Source organism: Camellia sinensis, chromosome 5, assembly GCF_055761805.1.
Source record: "Camellia sinensis isolate YWXY chromosome 5, ASM5576180v1, whole genome shotgun sequence".
Lineage (NCBI taxonomy): Eukaryota > Viridiplantae > Streptophyta > Magnoliopsida > Ericales > Theaceae > Camellia > Camellia sinensis.
This window is the reverse complement of record NC_138965.1, coordinates 127075350-127091947: the sequence shown is the minus strand read 5'-3', so window position 1 is coordinate 127091947 and position 16598 is coordinate 127075350. Positions and strand designations below refer to the sequence as shown.

Below are 16598 nucleotides of genomic sequence, written 5' to 3'. Positions count from 1 at the left end.
TTTATACAGAACTTAAAAATTTTAAAATTGAATCATTGTAATGAGGTCTATAAAATGATATATATATATATATATATATATATCTTATTTTATGTTTAACGGTTTAATAGATTAGCTACTTATATTTAGATTGTGAAGTCGGTGATTAAATTATTTAGGTTGCATTTAATTGATGCAAAAGGAAAGATAAAGAAAATAAAATTATATAAAGTGATAAAATATTATTTAATATTGAATTTTTTATTAAAAAATGATGAAAAATGTTTTAAACATCCTATAATCAGTCAACAAATTTTTTTTTTAAATTAATAAAAAATGTCTTGTGTTCTCCCCCTGTTTTTAGTATGTGAATTTATTTGTTGCAAGAAAGTATTAGTTCTACTTTATTAAATTCTTCAAAGAAATATTTCTAGTCACGTCCTTTTCTATATATATATATACATATATAAAATAAATTTGTCTCGTTAAATTAGATGATAAGAGTTAACAAAAACAAAACAAAGTTAGTTTTCCTTATATATATATATATAATGTAGTTCTTTATAAAATTATTGGAATAATTAAGTGTTACTAAATACATTGCTCAATTTTTTTTTTTTATATTCACCTCATCTCACATGTTATAAGAATCACACGGACCATTAAGACTTCATTTGAGGGAGGTTTAAAAGTCTGTTTATTAGTTTAAAAAATTCATTTTACTAAAAGAATCTTCACCTTTCAGTAGTCATATTTTTAGATGATAAACTAACTTTTTAATTAACTTTCAACTAGAATCATAGGGTGTGTTTGGTTTGCTTTTGAAAGAGTGATTTTCAAAAAAAGTTTTAGGGAGAGTTTAAAAATTTTTTTAGTTTGTTTGGTTGTATATTTTGAAAGTAGTTTTAGAGTTTGGGAGTTTGGGATGATTTGATATTTTGTTATAATTGAGTAAATGTGTGTGAGAGAAAAAATGATTAAGAATGAGAGAGGAGACAAAAAAAATGACTGATTGATATGTAATAGAGAAAAAGTGATTTTGAAAAAAAAAATCTCAAACCAAACAATTTTTTGAAATTTTTTTTCCAAAACTTCTCTCTCAAAGCTAAACCAAACATTGGGGGTTGAAATTAGAACACCTAATTTATAATTAACTTTAAAATGACTAATATGATCCTTTTTCATGTTTTTGTGTATGCAAACCATGTGTTCCTTTTGGCCCACCAAAGGGTACAAACCACAATTACCCCCAACCCCACACACACAACACACTTTTTTTTTCATCAAAGTCTTACCAAAAACAAGCTAACATTGAATTCCAATTAAAACTTGCTGTGATATGTGGGTAGGAAATTTATGAAGGTAGATAGCAGATGGATGATGATGAGGTGGACTTGCCAAGAACTATTTGGACTTCTTGCCCAGGTCAACATCAAGAACTTCTTTCATATTTAAATTTAATTTATGAGAATTTGAGAGTCTAGTGAGATTCACTATGTTCTATTTCAACAATTTAAATCGTTCATTTTATAAAATTTTCAATATATATTATATGGGAAAAAAATTAGTACAATTGGATAATCATACAATTTTATTTTATCGCATTTGATTTTGAAAAAATGAATAAATATATTTCTAAAAATACATCATCAATTTTTTTTTATAAACAAATATAATAAAATAAAAATATTATGATTATCAAATTATCGAAATGAGACTCAACTAATTAAGATCAGGTGGCTAAGCTACAACCATTTTTCAGAATCTACACATTTGTCGGCAACCATCAAACTCACAACCACATCCATACTGCCCTTTGGTAACCCTTTCATTTCTTATTTTTTTTGTTTTTTATTTTTTATTTTAAAAAAAGTAATTAAAAGCAAAAATTTGTTTGGTATATTATTTTTGTTTTTCAAAAAGTAAAATTATTGATTCTAAAAGTTTCAAAATTTTTAGAAATGAATTTTTTTTATTTAAATTTAATTTTTATTTGCAAATTGCAAAATTACAAATTAAAATTTTACAATAAAATTTTTCTAATTAACATCGTTGGATGTTAGACTTCTCACACCAGATCATTTTAGGGTCAAACCAAAAAACGATCATTTATGAAGAACATTCTAGCAAATATGGCTTTAATATGGTACAAATATAGAAGGGATTTGAGCATATCGGCTTTATTTATTTATTTATTTTTTTTAAATTATGATTTGTGAGGACTCGCTAAATATTTTTCTTTATTTTTGTTTTGTTTTTATTTATTTTCAAACAATCATATACATCAAATAAGTTTTTGCTATTTTTTTTATTATAAAAAAATGTTTTCTATTTTACATAAACAAAAAACAAGCAATAAATGCTCATTTACCATTAAATACTTTCAACCTTTAATTTTGACAATTAAGTCCTATTTTTTATTTATTTATAATTTTTTCAAAACTCCATAATAGCATGTTTGCTATCAGACGAATTCTACTAATACTCAGACTTTTTTTTTTAAAATAATAAATGTTGACTACATCTTTGTTATTTTATTTAATTCAAAGAATGCTTTTCTTTTCTTTTCTTTGTTAGAATTTATTTGAAATGTAAAATTGAGGCCATTTTTATATTGTTCTGTTCTCAAAACGACGTCGTTTGGCCATTTGAGCCACTTTTGAGCCACAAAATTTGAGCTACGTAGCATTGTCGCTTGAACTAATTTGAAAAATTAATTTGTCTAACTTAATTGGCCACTCTTATATACTCCTAACTCAGAAATTAGAAGGCAATCTTTGTCAAAGATAAATATTGATAATTTAGACAATTTCTTATATTAGTTATTAGCCTGATAGATATGATTGTTGAGTTTGATGTAATATTGTCCTTATATTTGTAAATAATCTCTTATCAATAGAATTAAAATATATATATATATATATATATTTGAAAAAAATAATGAAAAATAAGAGTTAGTTGTGCAAATTCAAAGTTTGTAGGACTTTAAGGTAATTTAAAGGAAATTTAAAATTTTTATTGGTAATTTTACCTTATTTTTATGCAAGTAAGATTAAAATACTGAGAAGAATTATGGTGAGGCGCACAGGTGGGCAGTGTGGGCTGTTGAGCAAACTTTGATGGTAGAGAGAGACATTGATGGGTTGTTATTATATTTATATTTATGCTTATATTGTTAGTCAGTCCATTAAATGAGAGGAATTTAGAGCTACCCACATGCACCAGCTTTTTTTTAGGTGGATAAACTGGCCCACCAACTTTCAACCAATTATACTCATCCCCCTTCAAATTATGGCTTTGACCTAATATTGTTTTATAAAAATAACTCATAAAAAAAAATAATAAAAAAAAAAGGATGTGGCAGTAAAATTTACAAAATTATGACATAATGATTAATATTTTGATTTAAAAGGAAATAAACATGGAGAGGCTCAAGTGAGCAGTTTTGGGTTTGTTCAAATTCAGCCCAAAGTATAGAAGGACTTGTTCGAGCCCGAGCCCGAGCCCGAGTTCAACTTTTGTTCAATTCAAATTTTTTATTCAAGCCCAAATTTAATTCAAAGAATTTGAAGTTGGCTTATAATTTATTTTTGACTATCCTAAACTAATATATTGTGCCATTTTAAAATAAAAAATAAAAAAATTTCAAAAAATATAAACATGAATTATAATAAGAAAATTAGTTTGAATTATGTAGGGTCATTAACCCTATGGACTTTAATTTATTTCCAAATTAAATAATTAGGCTACTTTTTTAAAAAAAATATGTTCAGAATAAGCTAAAATATGTTTTGTAATCCAGTTGTTATGAAAGTGTATTTATAAAACACCCTTTTTATTGGAATTTCAACAAAAAAAATAAAAATTAATAAATAATTAAGAAAGGGTGTTTTGAGCAACTCCAATGCTACTCTTCATTTTTTACTAACTAAAATATGAAAAATGTATCTTCTTTATTTTACCTAACTAGTTTTCATTTATGTGCTTCATCGCTATTCTTTGTTTTACATATTTATCCACACAAACTAATTTAGAGTGCCTCTCAATACTCTCCAAATGTAGTTAGCATTCAATAATCTTGTTAAAACAGCCAAAAATGTTAGAAATCTCAAAAATTCTACCAAATGTCTCACATGGGCGTGACCCATGTGAGACATTTAGTAGAACTTTTGATAGAATTTTTGGAATCTCTAACATTACTCTAAAATAGTTATTGTACTAGCTAGCCCGTTGGAGTAAATAAAAAATCATGAAAACTAGCTATAATAACTAACAAGTCTATTTTAAAGAGCCCATTGGAGATGCTGTACGAAGACTTTCTATTAAGAAGGCATGTTTACAAAACACGCTTTTAGTATGTATTTAATTTATTATTATTATTTTTTTATTATTATAGAAAGCATGTTTACAAAAACACACTGTCTAACATATATTTTTTATTTTTTAAAGCACACTTTCAACACAATTTAGTTTAATCTGTCTGATTTCATGCAAGAAGCATGGAATACATACTTCGAAATCCAAATTGCAATAAATAAATTAATATGTCCTGCCACATTAGTCCAACAAAGATGAAAGACCTCAGTTACCATTTCAAATAATGAAAGAGCAAACATTGCAACTCTCTAAATACTACAACCTCAGCACAAACAATTTACCTTATGTATTTGTCATGAATGGTCCATTATCAGCGACCTTGTGCATTTCATCTTCCATGCAACAGCTAAAGCACCTCATGATTGTTTTTTTGAGTGAACAAGCTGGATGTGTCAAAAAATGCCTTCAACAATCAAACTTACAAATAGATGTGATATTTCATAAAAAAAAGTATAAACCCTATTAATAAAAAAGTGAATGAAATTTGTGCTTAAAAAATGATGGGGTGAATATGCAATAGCTCTTTTAAAGAGAATTGTGTGTGTAATTAATGTACATAAGGTTCTGCTTGCTGTTCCAATTCTCTTTGATCTCCTTTATTAGGTCCTTTATTTTGGCAATCCCAAGTGACAAACACATATGAGTTGTATTCTTTCTTTGCCATTGTATTGTTGTGAAGTATTTTAGAGCCACTACCGGAAAATATAGCAAAAAAGACGGGGTTTTTAGCGACGCCGCGCCCCCCGTCGCAAAAAACCGTTTTTTGCGACGGTAACTTCACCTGTCGCAAATAATAGCCTTTAGTGACGGTACTGACCCGTCGGTAATGAAACTAAGCGGAGGCGTCGGAAATGCGGAAGTATTAGCGACGGTAAATAAAACCGTCGCAAAAAACTTTTTTTTTGAGACGGCATATATCATTTGCGACGGCAAATTTCCGTCGCAAAAAAGGATTAATGCAAACGGCACCGTTTTTCGTTCTATTTGCGACGGTGTACATCATACCGTCGCAAAAAGTCCAAAAAAAAAACCCTCCTTTTTCCTTCTGCCTCCCGCTCGATCCTCCTCACCAAATCCCTAACTTCACCCCCAAATTTCCCAAACGGCCTACGAGGAAGACAGCGGTGGTGCGGCGGCGACGGCTCCGGCGACAAGAGTGGTGCTCCGGCGACGACTCTCTCTCCCTCTGCGTATGCTCTCTCTCTCTCTCTCTCTCGGTCTGTGTATATATATATGAATCTGTCTATATATATATATGCAATGTATATAAATCTATATATATATATATAAATCTGAAATGTATATAAATCTATATATATATATATATATATAAAATCTGAAATGTATATAAATCTATATATATATATAAATCTGAAATGTATATAAATCTATATATATATATATAAATCTGAAATCTGTCTATATATATATATATAAATCTGTTTATCTGAAATCTATATATATAAATCTGTTATATATATATATAAATCTGTCTATATATATATATAAATCTGTCTATATATATGTATATAAATCTGTTTATTAATAACATACTTTAATTAAGAACATACTTTAATTAATAAATCTGTCTATATATATGTATATAAATCTGAAATCTGTCTATATATAACAGATTTGTCTCATGGTTATTAATAAATCTGTCTATATATATGTATATATATATATATATATATATATAAAACTGTTTATTTTTTAATTATTATCAACATTTATCAATTATTATCAATTAGTGTTTTTAAGTTTTTTTAATTATTTTTATGGTTGTTTTCATTTATATCTCTTCAACTATTATCATTTTTTTTTCTATTTCATCCATAAATTATCAATTTTACCATTCAATCGTTCAAGTTTTTTATTTTTTTATTTTTTCCAAATCATATGCTCTAATTAGAAATAGTTTGTCAAAATCAGTAAAAATTATATGCATATATATATAGTTTGTCTAATTAGAAATAGTTTGTCAAAATCATATGCTCTAATTAGAAATAGTTTGTCAAAATCATATGCTCTAATCATATGCTCTAATCCTTTAAGTTTAAATTATCATTTTTTTTCTTCTATTTCATCCATAAATTATCAATTTTACCATTCAATCGTTCAAGTTTTTTATTTTTTTATTTTTTTCAAATCATATGCTCTAATTAGAAATAGTTTGTCAAAATCAGTAAAAATTATTTGCATATATATATAGTTTGTCTAATTAGAAATAGTTTGTCAAAATCATATGCTCTAATTAGAAATAGTTTGTCAAAATCATATGCTCTAATCATATGCTCTAATCCTTTAAGTTTAAATTATCATTTTTTTTTTCTATTTCATCCATAAATTATCAATTTTACCATTCAATCCTTCAAGTTTTTTATTTTTTTATTTTTTCCAAATCATATGCTCTAATTAGAAATAGTTTGTCAAAATCAGTAAAAATTATATGCATATATATATAGTTTGTCTAATTAGAAATAGTTTGTCAAAATCATATGCTCTAATTAGAAATAGTTTGTCAAAATCATATGCTCTAATCATATGCTCTAATCCTTTAAGTTTAAATTATCAATTTTTTTTTTTCTATTTCATCCATAAATTATCAATTTTACCATTCAATCCTTCAAGTTTTTTATTTTTTTATTTTTTCCAAATCATATGCTCTTAAATAGGAATTTTAGACATTTCGTTAATTTGCCAAATAGGATGTCGAGTGAATATTTATGTGTAGGTATTATATTTAGAGTTACTTTGGTGAGATATTCTTGTGGATGTGTACAGATGATGGATAAGAGTTGGATTGATTTGCCAAATAGGATGTCGAGTGAATACATTAATGGGATTGATGAATTCCTTGTGTTTGCCTACACCAATAGGGTTGAAGGTTCGATGATCAGTTGTCCGTGTAGGAAGTGTGAGAATCGATACTATTTTGTACGAGATGGTGTACGGGAGCATCTGATTTTGAATGGTTTTTTTAAAACATACAAACATTGGATTAATCATGGGGAATCTTACATATCTCTGCATAGTAATCGAGAGAATGAAACATTAGCTAATTTAGACATTGGAGATGATATGATTGGAATGATACAAGGGGCTATGGGAAATCCACATGTCGGTACAAGTGTTGAGGGTGATGAACCACAGGGGCCTGATCCCCGTGCATCTGAACCCCAGCTCGGTCCAAATGCAGAGACTGCAAAGTATTTCAAACTTCTTCAAGATGCACAAAGTGAATTGTATCCGGGTTGTCAGAAGTTCACATCTTTGTCATTCATTGTTCGACTTCTACATTTGAAGGTGCTTAATCAGTGGACGGACAAGTCTGTTGACATGTTGCTTGAGTTATTGAATGAGGCGTTTCCGTTGGGTGTGAAACTCCCGGACTCATATTATAAAGCTCAAAAGGTCACAACAGATTTGGGCTTCACGTATGAGACGTGGGATGCATGTCCCAACAGTTGCATGTTGTTTCGAAACGAGGACGCCAATCTTGATAAATGTGTCATATGCAACAGTTCTAGATGGAAATCAAATGGTGATGGTGGTTCAAATGGTCCTAACACAGGTGGCAAACAAGTAGCTGCAAAACAGATGAGGTATTTTCCTTTAAAGTCAAGGTTGCAGAGGTTGTTTATGTCATCCAAGACGGCCAAGTTAATGAGATGGCATGCAGAGGAACGAACTGATGATGGTGTCTTCAGGCATCCTGCTGACTCCCTTGCATGGAAAGATTTTGACCGTCGGAATATTGACTTTAGTAATGATTGCCGAAGTGTAAGGCTTGGCTTAGCATCTGATGGTTTTAACCCATTCAGGACGATGAACATAGTTCATAGCACTTGGCCTGTTGTTCTCATTCCATACAACTTGCCGCCATGGATGTGCATGAAGCAACCATTTCTAATTTTATCTGTGCTTATTGACGGCCCGAAAGGACCTGGTGACAAGATTGATGTTTATATGCAACCGTTGATTGAGGAGTTGAAAGAACTATGGAATGAGGGTGTGTCAACATTTGATGCATCAACAAATCAAATGTTTCAAATGCATGCAGCTTTACTGTGGACAATTAGTGATTTTTCTGCATATGCAAACTTGTCAGGATGGAGCACTAAAGGAGAATATGCATGTCCTTGTTGCAATAAGGAAACTACATCGTGTTGGTTGAAGCATAGTAGGAAACAATCATACTTGGGTCATCGCAGATTTTTACCTACTGGCCATAAATTTCGGAAGGATAAAGTATCATTTGATGGTAGTCGGGAAGTCAGACTCAAACCAAAATTGTTGTCTGGAACTGAGATGTTGCTACAATTAGAATCTGAGGGTATTTTAACCCAATACAATAGGGATGACCTTAAGGAGAGGCATAGGAGACAGGTAGAGAAGGAGAAAGCTGGACATCGCACCCATAGTTGGAAGAAAAAGAGTATCTTTTATGAATTGCCATATTGGGAGCACAATCTAATAAGACACAACCTCGATGTGATGCATATAGAGAAGAATGTTTGTGACAATGTGTTGTGGACAATATTAGGGGTTGCAGGAAAATCGAAGGATGGTGTTAATGCTCGGCGTGATTTACAAGATATGAATATTAGAAAACCCCTACATTTGCAGTTAAGAGGGTCGAATAAAGCCTATTTACCACCAGCACAATTCACGATGACCAAGGATGAGAAAGATTTGTTCTTGAAAGTGTTGAAGGAAGTAAGAGTTCCCGACGGGTATTCATCCAATATATCACGTCGTGTGCGCTTACATGATAGAAGCATTGGGGGTCTTAAGAGCCACGATAGTCATATTCTGATGCAACAACTTATTCCATTGGCTATTCGCAGATCGTTACCGAAGAATGTAATTGAACCCTTGATTGAATTGAGCAATTTCTTTAGACAATTGTGTTCGAAAGTGAATCGTGCGACGGATTTGCAATATATTAAAGATCGTATCGCTGTAACACTTTGTCATCTAGAGAAAATATTTCCTCCGAGTTTTTTTGATATAATGGAGCACTTGCCTATACATCTAGCTGATGAAGTGTTATTGGGTGGAGCGATTCAGTTTCGATGGATGTATCCAATTGAGAGGTATCTTCTTACTTTGAAGCAATACGTGCGTAATAGAGCTCGTCCTGAAGGATCAATTGCTAAAGGATATCTTATGGAAGAATGCATGAATTTTTGTGCACAATATCTCAGTGATGTGGAAACCAAATCTAGTCGACCCGTGAGGAACTATAGTGGTGCTGATAATTTGGGTCATGCTACTGGTGAAAACACAAGCTTTTATCTTGATAATACTTCTTGGGTACAAGCTCATCGGTACATCTTATGCAATACAAGCGCGGTTCAACCATTCATAAAGTAGGTTAAGTCACTCACTCAATATTTTATTATGTTTATTGAATTTTCAACTAAAATTTTTGTATGGCTAAAATTTCAATCTACACAGCAAACACCTTGAAGTACTTAAGCTCAAAATGCCTCGTGTCGACGATCATCAACTTCGGCGTGAACATTTTGAAACTTTTCACATTTGGTTCAAGGAACATGTATGTATTTAACTCTATAGATTCTAGTTACTTAAGTCGATCTACATTTTAAATTTTACATTTCGTGTTAAATAGGTCCAAACTTTGCGAAGGACTACTGATGTCATACTTTCTGAAGAGCTTATTCTATTGGCAAATGGTCCTCATAACCTGGCAAGGAGGTTCAACGGGTATATACTGAATGGGTTTCGGTATCGAGTAAAGGCCATGGATGATCGTCGAGCCACACAAAATTGTGGTGTAGCTTTGAAGGCAGATACCATAAGTTATGCTAGTCGAAAAGACAAGAATCCTCGTCTGGGGTCTGTGTACTATTATGGACAATTGACAGATATTGTTGAGATTCGATATTCCAATGAGAAGAAACATGTGTTGTTTAAGTGTGATTGGATTGACAACATTCACGGAAAGAAAGAAGATGTCTTCAATTTCACGTTGGTGAACTTCAATCATTTGTTGTACCGAGATGATCGAATTACCAATGAACCTTTCATCTTGGCGTCCCAAGCAGAGCAAGTTTGGTATGTTGCAGACCCGTTACAACCAGACTGGCAAGTCGTGGTGAAGATGTCTCAAAGAGGTTTATTTGATATGAGTTCAACTGATCCACAAATCGAGCCATACATGAGCCAACAAGTGGAAGAAAATATAATGCTTCGTGATGAAGAAGTTGGTTGGGTGAGGGAAGCCGCAGAAGGGGAAACAGTTGATGTTCAAATAGGCTGATATGTAATCAACATTAGTAATTCAATTAAGGCCAAGGTTGTAGTTAATCATCAATTTCTTAATTTACTTTGTCTTTGTAATTGTATTAGTTCAAATCATGTCATATTATAGTTGATGACAAACCATTGTCTATGTTTCTAATGTCAATTAATGTTATATTGCTTGAAGATTATTATGGGAAGGAAGAGGAAGCCTGATCATCCCCGGCGCATGATGTCTGATGTGCTACATAACAGGACATCAGTAGCACCACCATTAGAGGAGGCATCACATCGGCCAGCATCGGAGGGGCCATTAGTGCCACCAGCATCTGAGGGGCCATTACCACCGTATCGACCACCATCAGTGGCACCACAGCAGCTACCATGTACTCGGCCTCCACGCCTACCATCGGTGCGTCCACCATCAATGGCACCACAGCAGCTATCATCATCAGCTTATGAGCCATCCGCAGGTATTTAAATTTGCTTTGAGTTGCATGAAAATTATTTACACATACATTTATTTATGCTCATTATATATAACTTGTTTATTCTCATTGTATTTTGCAGACCCTTCGACTTCTTCACAGCCCACATCAGGTTTATTTGATATGATTTGTATTCACATTATTTAAATTTGCATTTGGTTGTTACCATTGCATATTGTTTATTATTATTGTATATCGCAGGTCATGTTAGTTCTTCATCGACCTCGACTAGGCGTGGTAGAGGATGTGCCAAGGGCATTAAAGAGTGGGGTACTGGTAAAAAGCTGCACATACAATTTGATGGAAATTACTGCCCAATAGGAGATAACGTGGCCAAGTTAACTACTCAACTTGGCATTATTGTCCGGAATGGTAACATTGTTCCTCTTACTTTTGTTGACTGGAACAGTGTGCCTGATGATATTGTTGATGCTATCTGGAAGGATGTGAAGGTAAAAGTATATTTTTGTCCACAAATTCGAATTCCAAATTTGTGTTATACTTAGCCTTAAACTTTGTGTTTTATAGGACAATTTGAATATATGTCCAGAGGAGTACAAGCCAATCTGCATGAAAAACTGCAACAGCATATGGAAGGATCACAAGAACAAGCTTAAGGCTAAGTATTTCAAGCCTAGAAGCTCTGATCCTAATCTGAAGGATGATGTTCCTATGAACGTTGTGCCAAGCCAGTGGGAACAACTTGTAGAGTATTGGCGTACTTCCGATGCTGAGGTATACAATTACGTTATATTTATGATATGTAAACATACAAATCATATTTACATACTTACATTTGTTGAACTTGTTATAGAAAATTGCAAGTAGGAACGCTAAAAATCGGCGAGCTCACGGCATAGCTCATACCACAGGGCGTACTACTTTCTCTCAGATACGGCATGAGGTTTACATTTTATTGTTTTATTTTTCTATATAAATAAACATTGTATATTTGCAAATTATTTGGATTCTAATTTTCATATTTCTAAAAAAAAATTTAGATGACCAGTAAGGGGGAGTCTACTGATAAGATGAATGTTTGGCTTATGACACGTAGAGTAGATGACCCAGAGGTTATCCAGACCTTGGTAGTTTCCAAACACCTTTGATTGTATTTAAAGTTTATTTTTTGTGTGTCAACCATCTTAATTTCGCGTATACTTGTGTGTCTTATTCAATACAGGATGAGTTTAATCGTCAACTCTCTATGCTACCTGAGGATGGTCGGACTTTGGAGGCTAGGAATGCCATTTTCCATGAGTTGATAGGTCATGACAGACATGGATATTGTCGCACATACGGGAGAATCGTGCCTCGCAGAGTGGTGTATAAGGATGGTGCTGGGCCATCACAGTCAACACCCCATCCATCGACTATTGATCAGATCACGCAGCAGGTTCGTGCTGAGCTAAGGGATGAGTTGAGGGAGGAGCTGCGAGCAGAGTTCTCTACACATTTGCAGCAGATGAGAGCTGAGATGATGGCCCTTGTGTCACAGGGGGCGAGTGTGGATCCCAACAGACAGGTTCCATATAAACATCACAATTGTTTGATAGTTCAATTTTCACTTAAGATTATGTATGAAATTCGAATATGATTAACACATTATGCACTGACTAACATAGGTTCCTGATGCATCGAGTGGCCACCGGGCATTTAGGGAATCTGCAGAAGACGAGAATCCATATACACCACCACCAGAAGATCAGGTATAAAATTTATCTTTGCATTCTAAGCTAAAATACATCTTTGTGTTTCAGAAACTTGAATTCGAGGCGTTAACGCCCCAAAATCAGCAAACGGCGTCGGTTTAGGACAAAACTTGGCACACACGACCGCCTAGGCACGAGAGACTTGTGGGAGAAGACGGGGCTCGAATCGGGTTCCCGGTTTGGGAGTTAGAGTCGGATTTCACTTTAGGCAAACAACTTCCTTAAGAAACTTGAATTCGAGGCGTTAACGCCCCAAAATCAGCAAACGGCGTCGGTTTAGCACGAAACTTGGCACACACGACCGCCTAGGCACGAGAGACTTGTGGGAGAAGACGGGGCTCGAATCGGGTTCCCGGTTTGGGAGTTAGAGCCGGATTTCACTTTAGGCAAACAACTTCCTTAAGAAACTTGAATTCGAGGCGTTAACGCCCCAAAATCACCAAACGGCGTTGGTTTAGCACGAAACTTGGCACACATGACCGCCTAGGCACGAGAGACTTGTGGGAGAAGACGGGGCTCGAATCGGGTTCCCGGTTTGGGAGTTAGAGTCGGATTTCACTTTAGGCAAACAACTTCCTTAAGAAACTTGAATTCGAGGCGTTAATGCCCCAAAATCACCAAACGGCGTCGGTTTAGCACGAAACTTGGCACACACGACCGCCTAGGCACGAGAGACTTGTGGGAGAAGACGGGGCTCGAATCGGGTTCCCGGTTTGGGAGTTAGAGCCGGATTTCACTTTAGGCAAACAACTTCCTTAAGAAACTTGAATTCGAGGCATTAACGCCCCAAAATCACCAAACGGCGTCGGTTTAGCACGAAACTTGGCACACACGACCGCCTAGGCACGAGAGACTTGTGGGAGAAGACGGGGCTCGAATCGGGTTCCCGGTTTGGGAGTTAGAGTCGGATTTCACTTTAGGCAAAACAACATCCTTAAGAAACTTGAATTCGAGGCGTTAACGCCCCAAAATCACCAAACGGCGTCGGTTTAGTACGAAACTTGGCACACACGACCGCCTAGGCACGAGAGACTTGTGGGAGAAGACGGGGCTCGAATCAGGTTCCCGGTTTGGGAGTTAGAGTCGGATTTCACTTTAGGCAAACAACTTCCTTAAGAAACTTGAATTCGAGGCGTTAACGCCCCAAAATCACCAAACGGCGTCGGTTTAGCACGAAACTTGGCACACACGACCGCCTAGGCACGAGAGACTTGTAGGAGAAGACGGGGCTCGAATCGGGTTCCCGGTTTGGGAGTTAGAGTCGGATTTCACTTTAGGCAAACAACTTCCTTAAAAAACTTGAATTCGAGGCGTTAACGCCCCAAAATCACCAAACGGCGTCGGTTTAGCACGAAACTTGGCACACACGACCGCCTAGGCACGAGAGACTTGTGGGAGAAGACGGGGCTCGAATCGGGTTCCCGGTTTGGGAGTTAGAGCCGGATTTCACTTTAGGTAAACAACTTCCTTAAGAAACTTGAATTCGAGGCGTTAACGCCCCAAAATCACCAAACGGCGTCGGTTTAGCACGAAACTTGGCACACACGACCGCCTAGGCACGAGAGACTTGTGGGAGAAGACGGGGCTCGAATCGGGTTCCCGGTTTGGGAGTTAGAGCCGGATTTCACTTTAGGCAAACAACTTCCTTAAGAAACTTGAATTCGAGGCGTTAACGCCCCAAAATCACCAAACGGCGTCGGTTTAGCACGAAACTTGGCACACACGACCGCCTAGGCACGAGAGACTTGTGGGAGAAGACGGGGCTCGAATCGAGTTCCCGGTTTGGGAGTTAGAGCCGGATTTCGGTTTGTCAAAATTATTTACTAAACTATCTTTCTAATTATATAGTAATCAATTTTTTTTTATATTTTTCTATAATTAAAATATTAACACATTATATGGTTTTTAATTATTTTTATCTTGTTTTTTTCAGATATTTCCTGAGTAGCAGTTGGCTTTTTTCTGGAATGCGGGCGTATCAAGATTATGACTAATTTTTGTTTTTGTAACCCACGAACGAATGAAGACGAAAACTTTTGATTTTGATTTTGATTTTGATATATGTTATTTAAATTTGGGAGCAACATTATGTATGTATTATGCGACGTTATGTAGTGGCATAATTTTTATTGTTCTGAATTTTTATTTCTGTATTGCTATGAATTGAACAATATTATTAATTTTCATTATTTGTCAATTTTTGTTTATGTACGTATTTATATTATTCTGTAATTTTTCAATTTTTTATACTTATTTTTTATCTAATACAGGTTATTTTAATTTTTTTATTAATTTATCAGCAGGGTTTTTTATTTTTTTTTTATTTTTTGAGACGGGAGAAGAACCCGTCGCAAAAACCAGTAATAGGCTTTTGCGACGGTACCAACACAGTCGCAAAAGCTGCCTTATTGAATGTACAGGACACCTTTAGCGACGGTAAACCGTGCCGTCGCCAATACTTATATGATGCCAGAGCCTTTAACGACGGTAATTTTCCCGTCTCAAAAAATCACTTTTAGCGACGGGAATTACGTGCCGTCGCGAAAAGTGATTTTTCCACCATTATTTGCGACGGGAAAAATGCCGTCGCAAAAAACTTGGCATACCGTCGCAGAAACTAATGGCGACGGTACATACCGTCGCCAAAGGTCTTTTGCAACCCCGTCTGTCGCGACCCCCCCTTACCGTCGCAAAAAGCCACATTACCGTCGCAAAAGACATTAGCGACGGCTTTCGGGGCATTTGCGACGGCCGTTTACCGTCGCAAAAAACAAGTTTTTTTGTAGTGAGCTTAGAAAGCAAATCATATCTTGGTTGATCTTCCACATAATTTAGTTCTCAGTAAGTGTTTAGTTTGTGCTTTAGAAAGGCTTCAAGTGTATATTGACCGCTCGAGCGAACTATGTAAGTTCTTAGGATCTCAGCCTAATTCTCATAAATACTGCAATGGTGAATTCACCACTCGAGTGACCAAAGTTGTGCTTGAGTGGAAATTGGGACTTCACAGGATCTTTTGTTTGAGACCTCGAAATGCTGCAAGCCTTGATTTACCACTTGAGCAGTCACTTTGAATAGATTTTGCTACAACGCTTTATTCCCTTATATCTGAATTTAATTCTTCTAGTTAGTGCCAAAAATTATCTAGTAGGTCAAGAAAATTATCTACTTATATTTTATCTACATTCTCCTTGTTATTAGGTCATGTATTCATTTAGTGCCTTCTTATTGGTTGGACACATCACCAACGTGGAATTCCTAGCAGATAGGAAAATTACTCGAAAAGTGTAGAAAACAGAGTGAGAGAACTATGAGTGAATTCCTTATTTCTGCTGGATAATTCATAGATATTTTCATATATCTCTTGCTATTGATTGAGCTAATCAAGGGGGTTTCAATGATACTTCTTCTCAAACATTCTTCCTGTGGATTTTCGACATAGTTTGTGGTCGTGGATTCAATACCAAGGATGGGGCAAATTCAAGTAAAGGATGGGCTATGAAGATTCATAAGTGTTTCAATGTCAATCGAACATGGATTCACTAGGAGATAGATTTGGTGAGACGACTTATTGTAATCTTTTTTATTTCTCATAGTGGATTTGCTTTAGCCTCTTGGCTCGTAGTTTTTTGATAATCACAATTGAAGTATTCCATCTAGGAATTTTTTTTCACGTTAAAATCATTTATGTCCAGATTATTGATTGCTAAGCTTAGATCTAAATTGATTTTTTTCCTTGTGTGAATTGATTAAGATTACTCTTAGCTTGTTGAGT

At 34.6% G+C, this 16598-nt stretch overlaps 2 protein-coding genes across 2 annotated transcripts; both read left to right on the top strand.

Moving 5' to 3' along the window:
• Nucleotides 1–5426: 5426 nt before the first annotated feature.
• On the top strand, nt 5427–14884 carry LOC145790853 (uncharacterized). Its single transcript, XM_082869755.1, has 10 exons — nt 5427–5546; nt 10814–11099; nt 11197–11226; nt 11316–11566; nt 11643–11849; nt 11929–12018; nt 12116–12202; nt 12298–12639; nt 12740–12823; nt 14760–14884. The coding sequence occupies exons 2-10, from the start codon at nt 10820–10822 to the stop codon at nt 14772–14774; spliced, it is 1386 nt and encodes a 461-aa protein (XP_082725881.1). The 5' UTR covers nt 5427–5546; nt 10814–10819; the 3' UTR covers nt 14775–14884.
• Nucleotides 9596–10601, top strand: LOC145790372 (uncharacterized). Its single transcript, XM_082868106.1, has 3 exons — nt 9596–9919; nt 9995–10555; nt 10587–10601. The coding sequence occupies exons 1-3, from the start codon at nt 9848–9850 to the stop codon at nt 10599–10601; spliced, it is 648 nt and encodes a 215-aa protein (XP_082724232.1). The 5' UTR covers nt 9596–9847.
• Nucleotides 14885–16598: the final 1714 nt, after the last annotated feature.

Bases quoted from the DNA above. Each gene is read 5' to 3' on its own strand.
- LOC145790372 (XM_082868106.1), top strand. From the start codon at position 9,848: ATGCCTCGTGTCGACGATCATCAACTTCGGCGTGAACATTTTGAAACT. The intron at 9,920-9,994 runs GTATGTATTTAA...CGTGTTAAATAG, and splicing joins ACATTTGGTTCAAGGAACAT to GTCCAAACTTTGCGAAGGAC.
- LOC145790853 (XM_082869755.1), top strand. From the start codon at position 10,820: ATGGGAAGGAAGAGGAAGCCTGATCATCCCCGGCGCATGATGTCTGAT. The intron at 11,227-11,315 runs GTTTATTTGATA...TGTATATCGCAG, and splicing joins TTCTTCACAGCCCACATCAG to GTCATGTTAGTTCTTCATCG. The intron at 11,850-11,928 runs GTATACAATTAC...AACTTGTTATAG, and splicing joins GGCGTACTTCCGATGCTGAG to AAAATTGCAAGTAGGAACGC.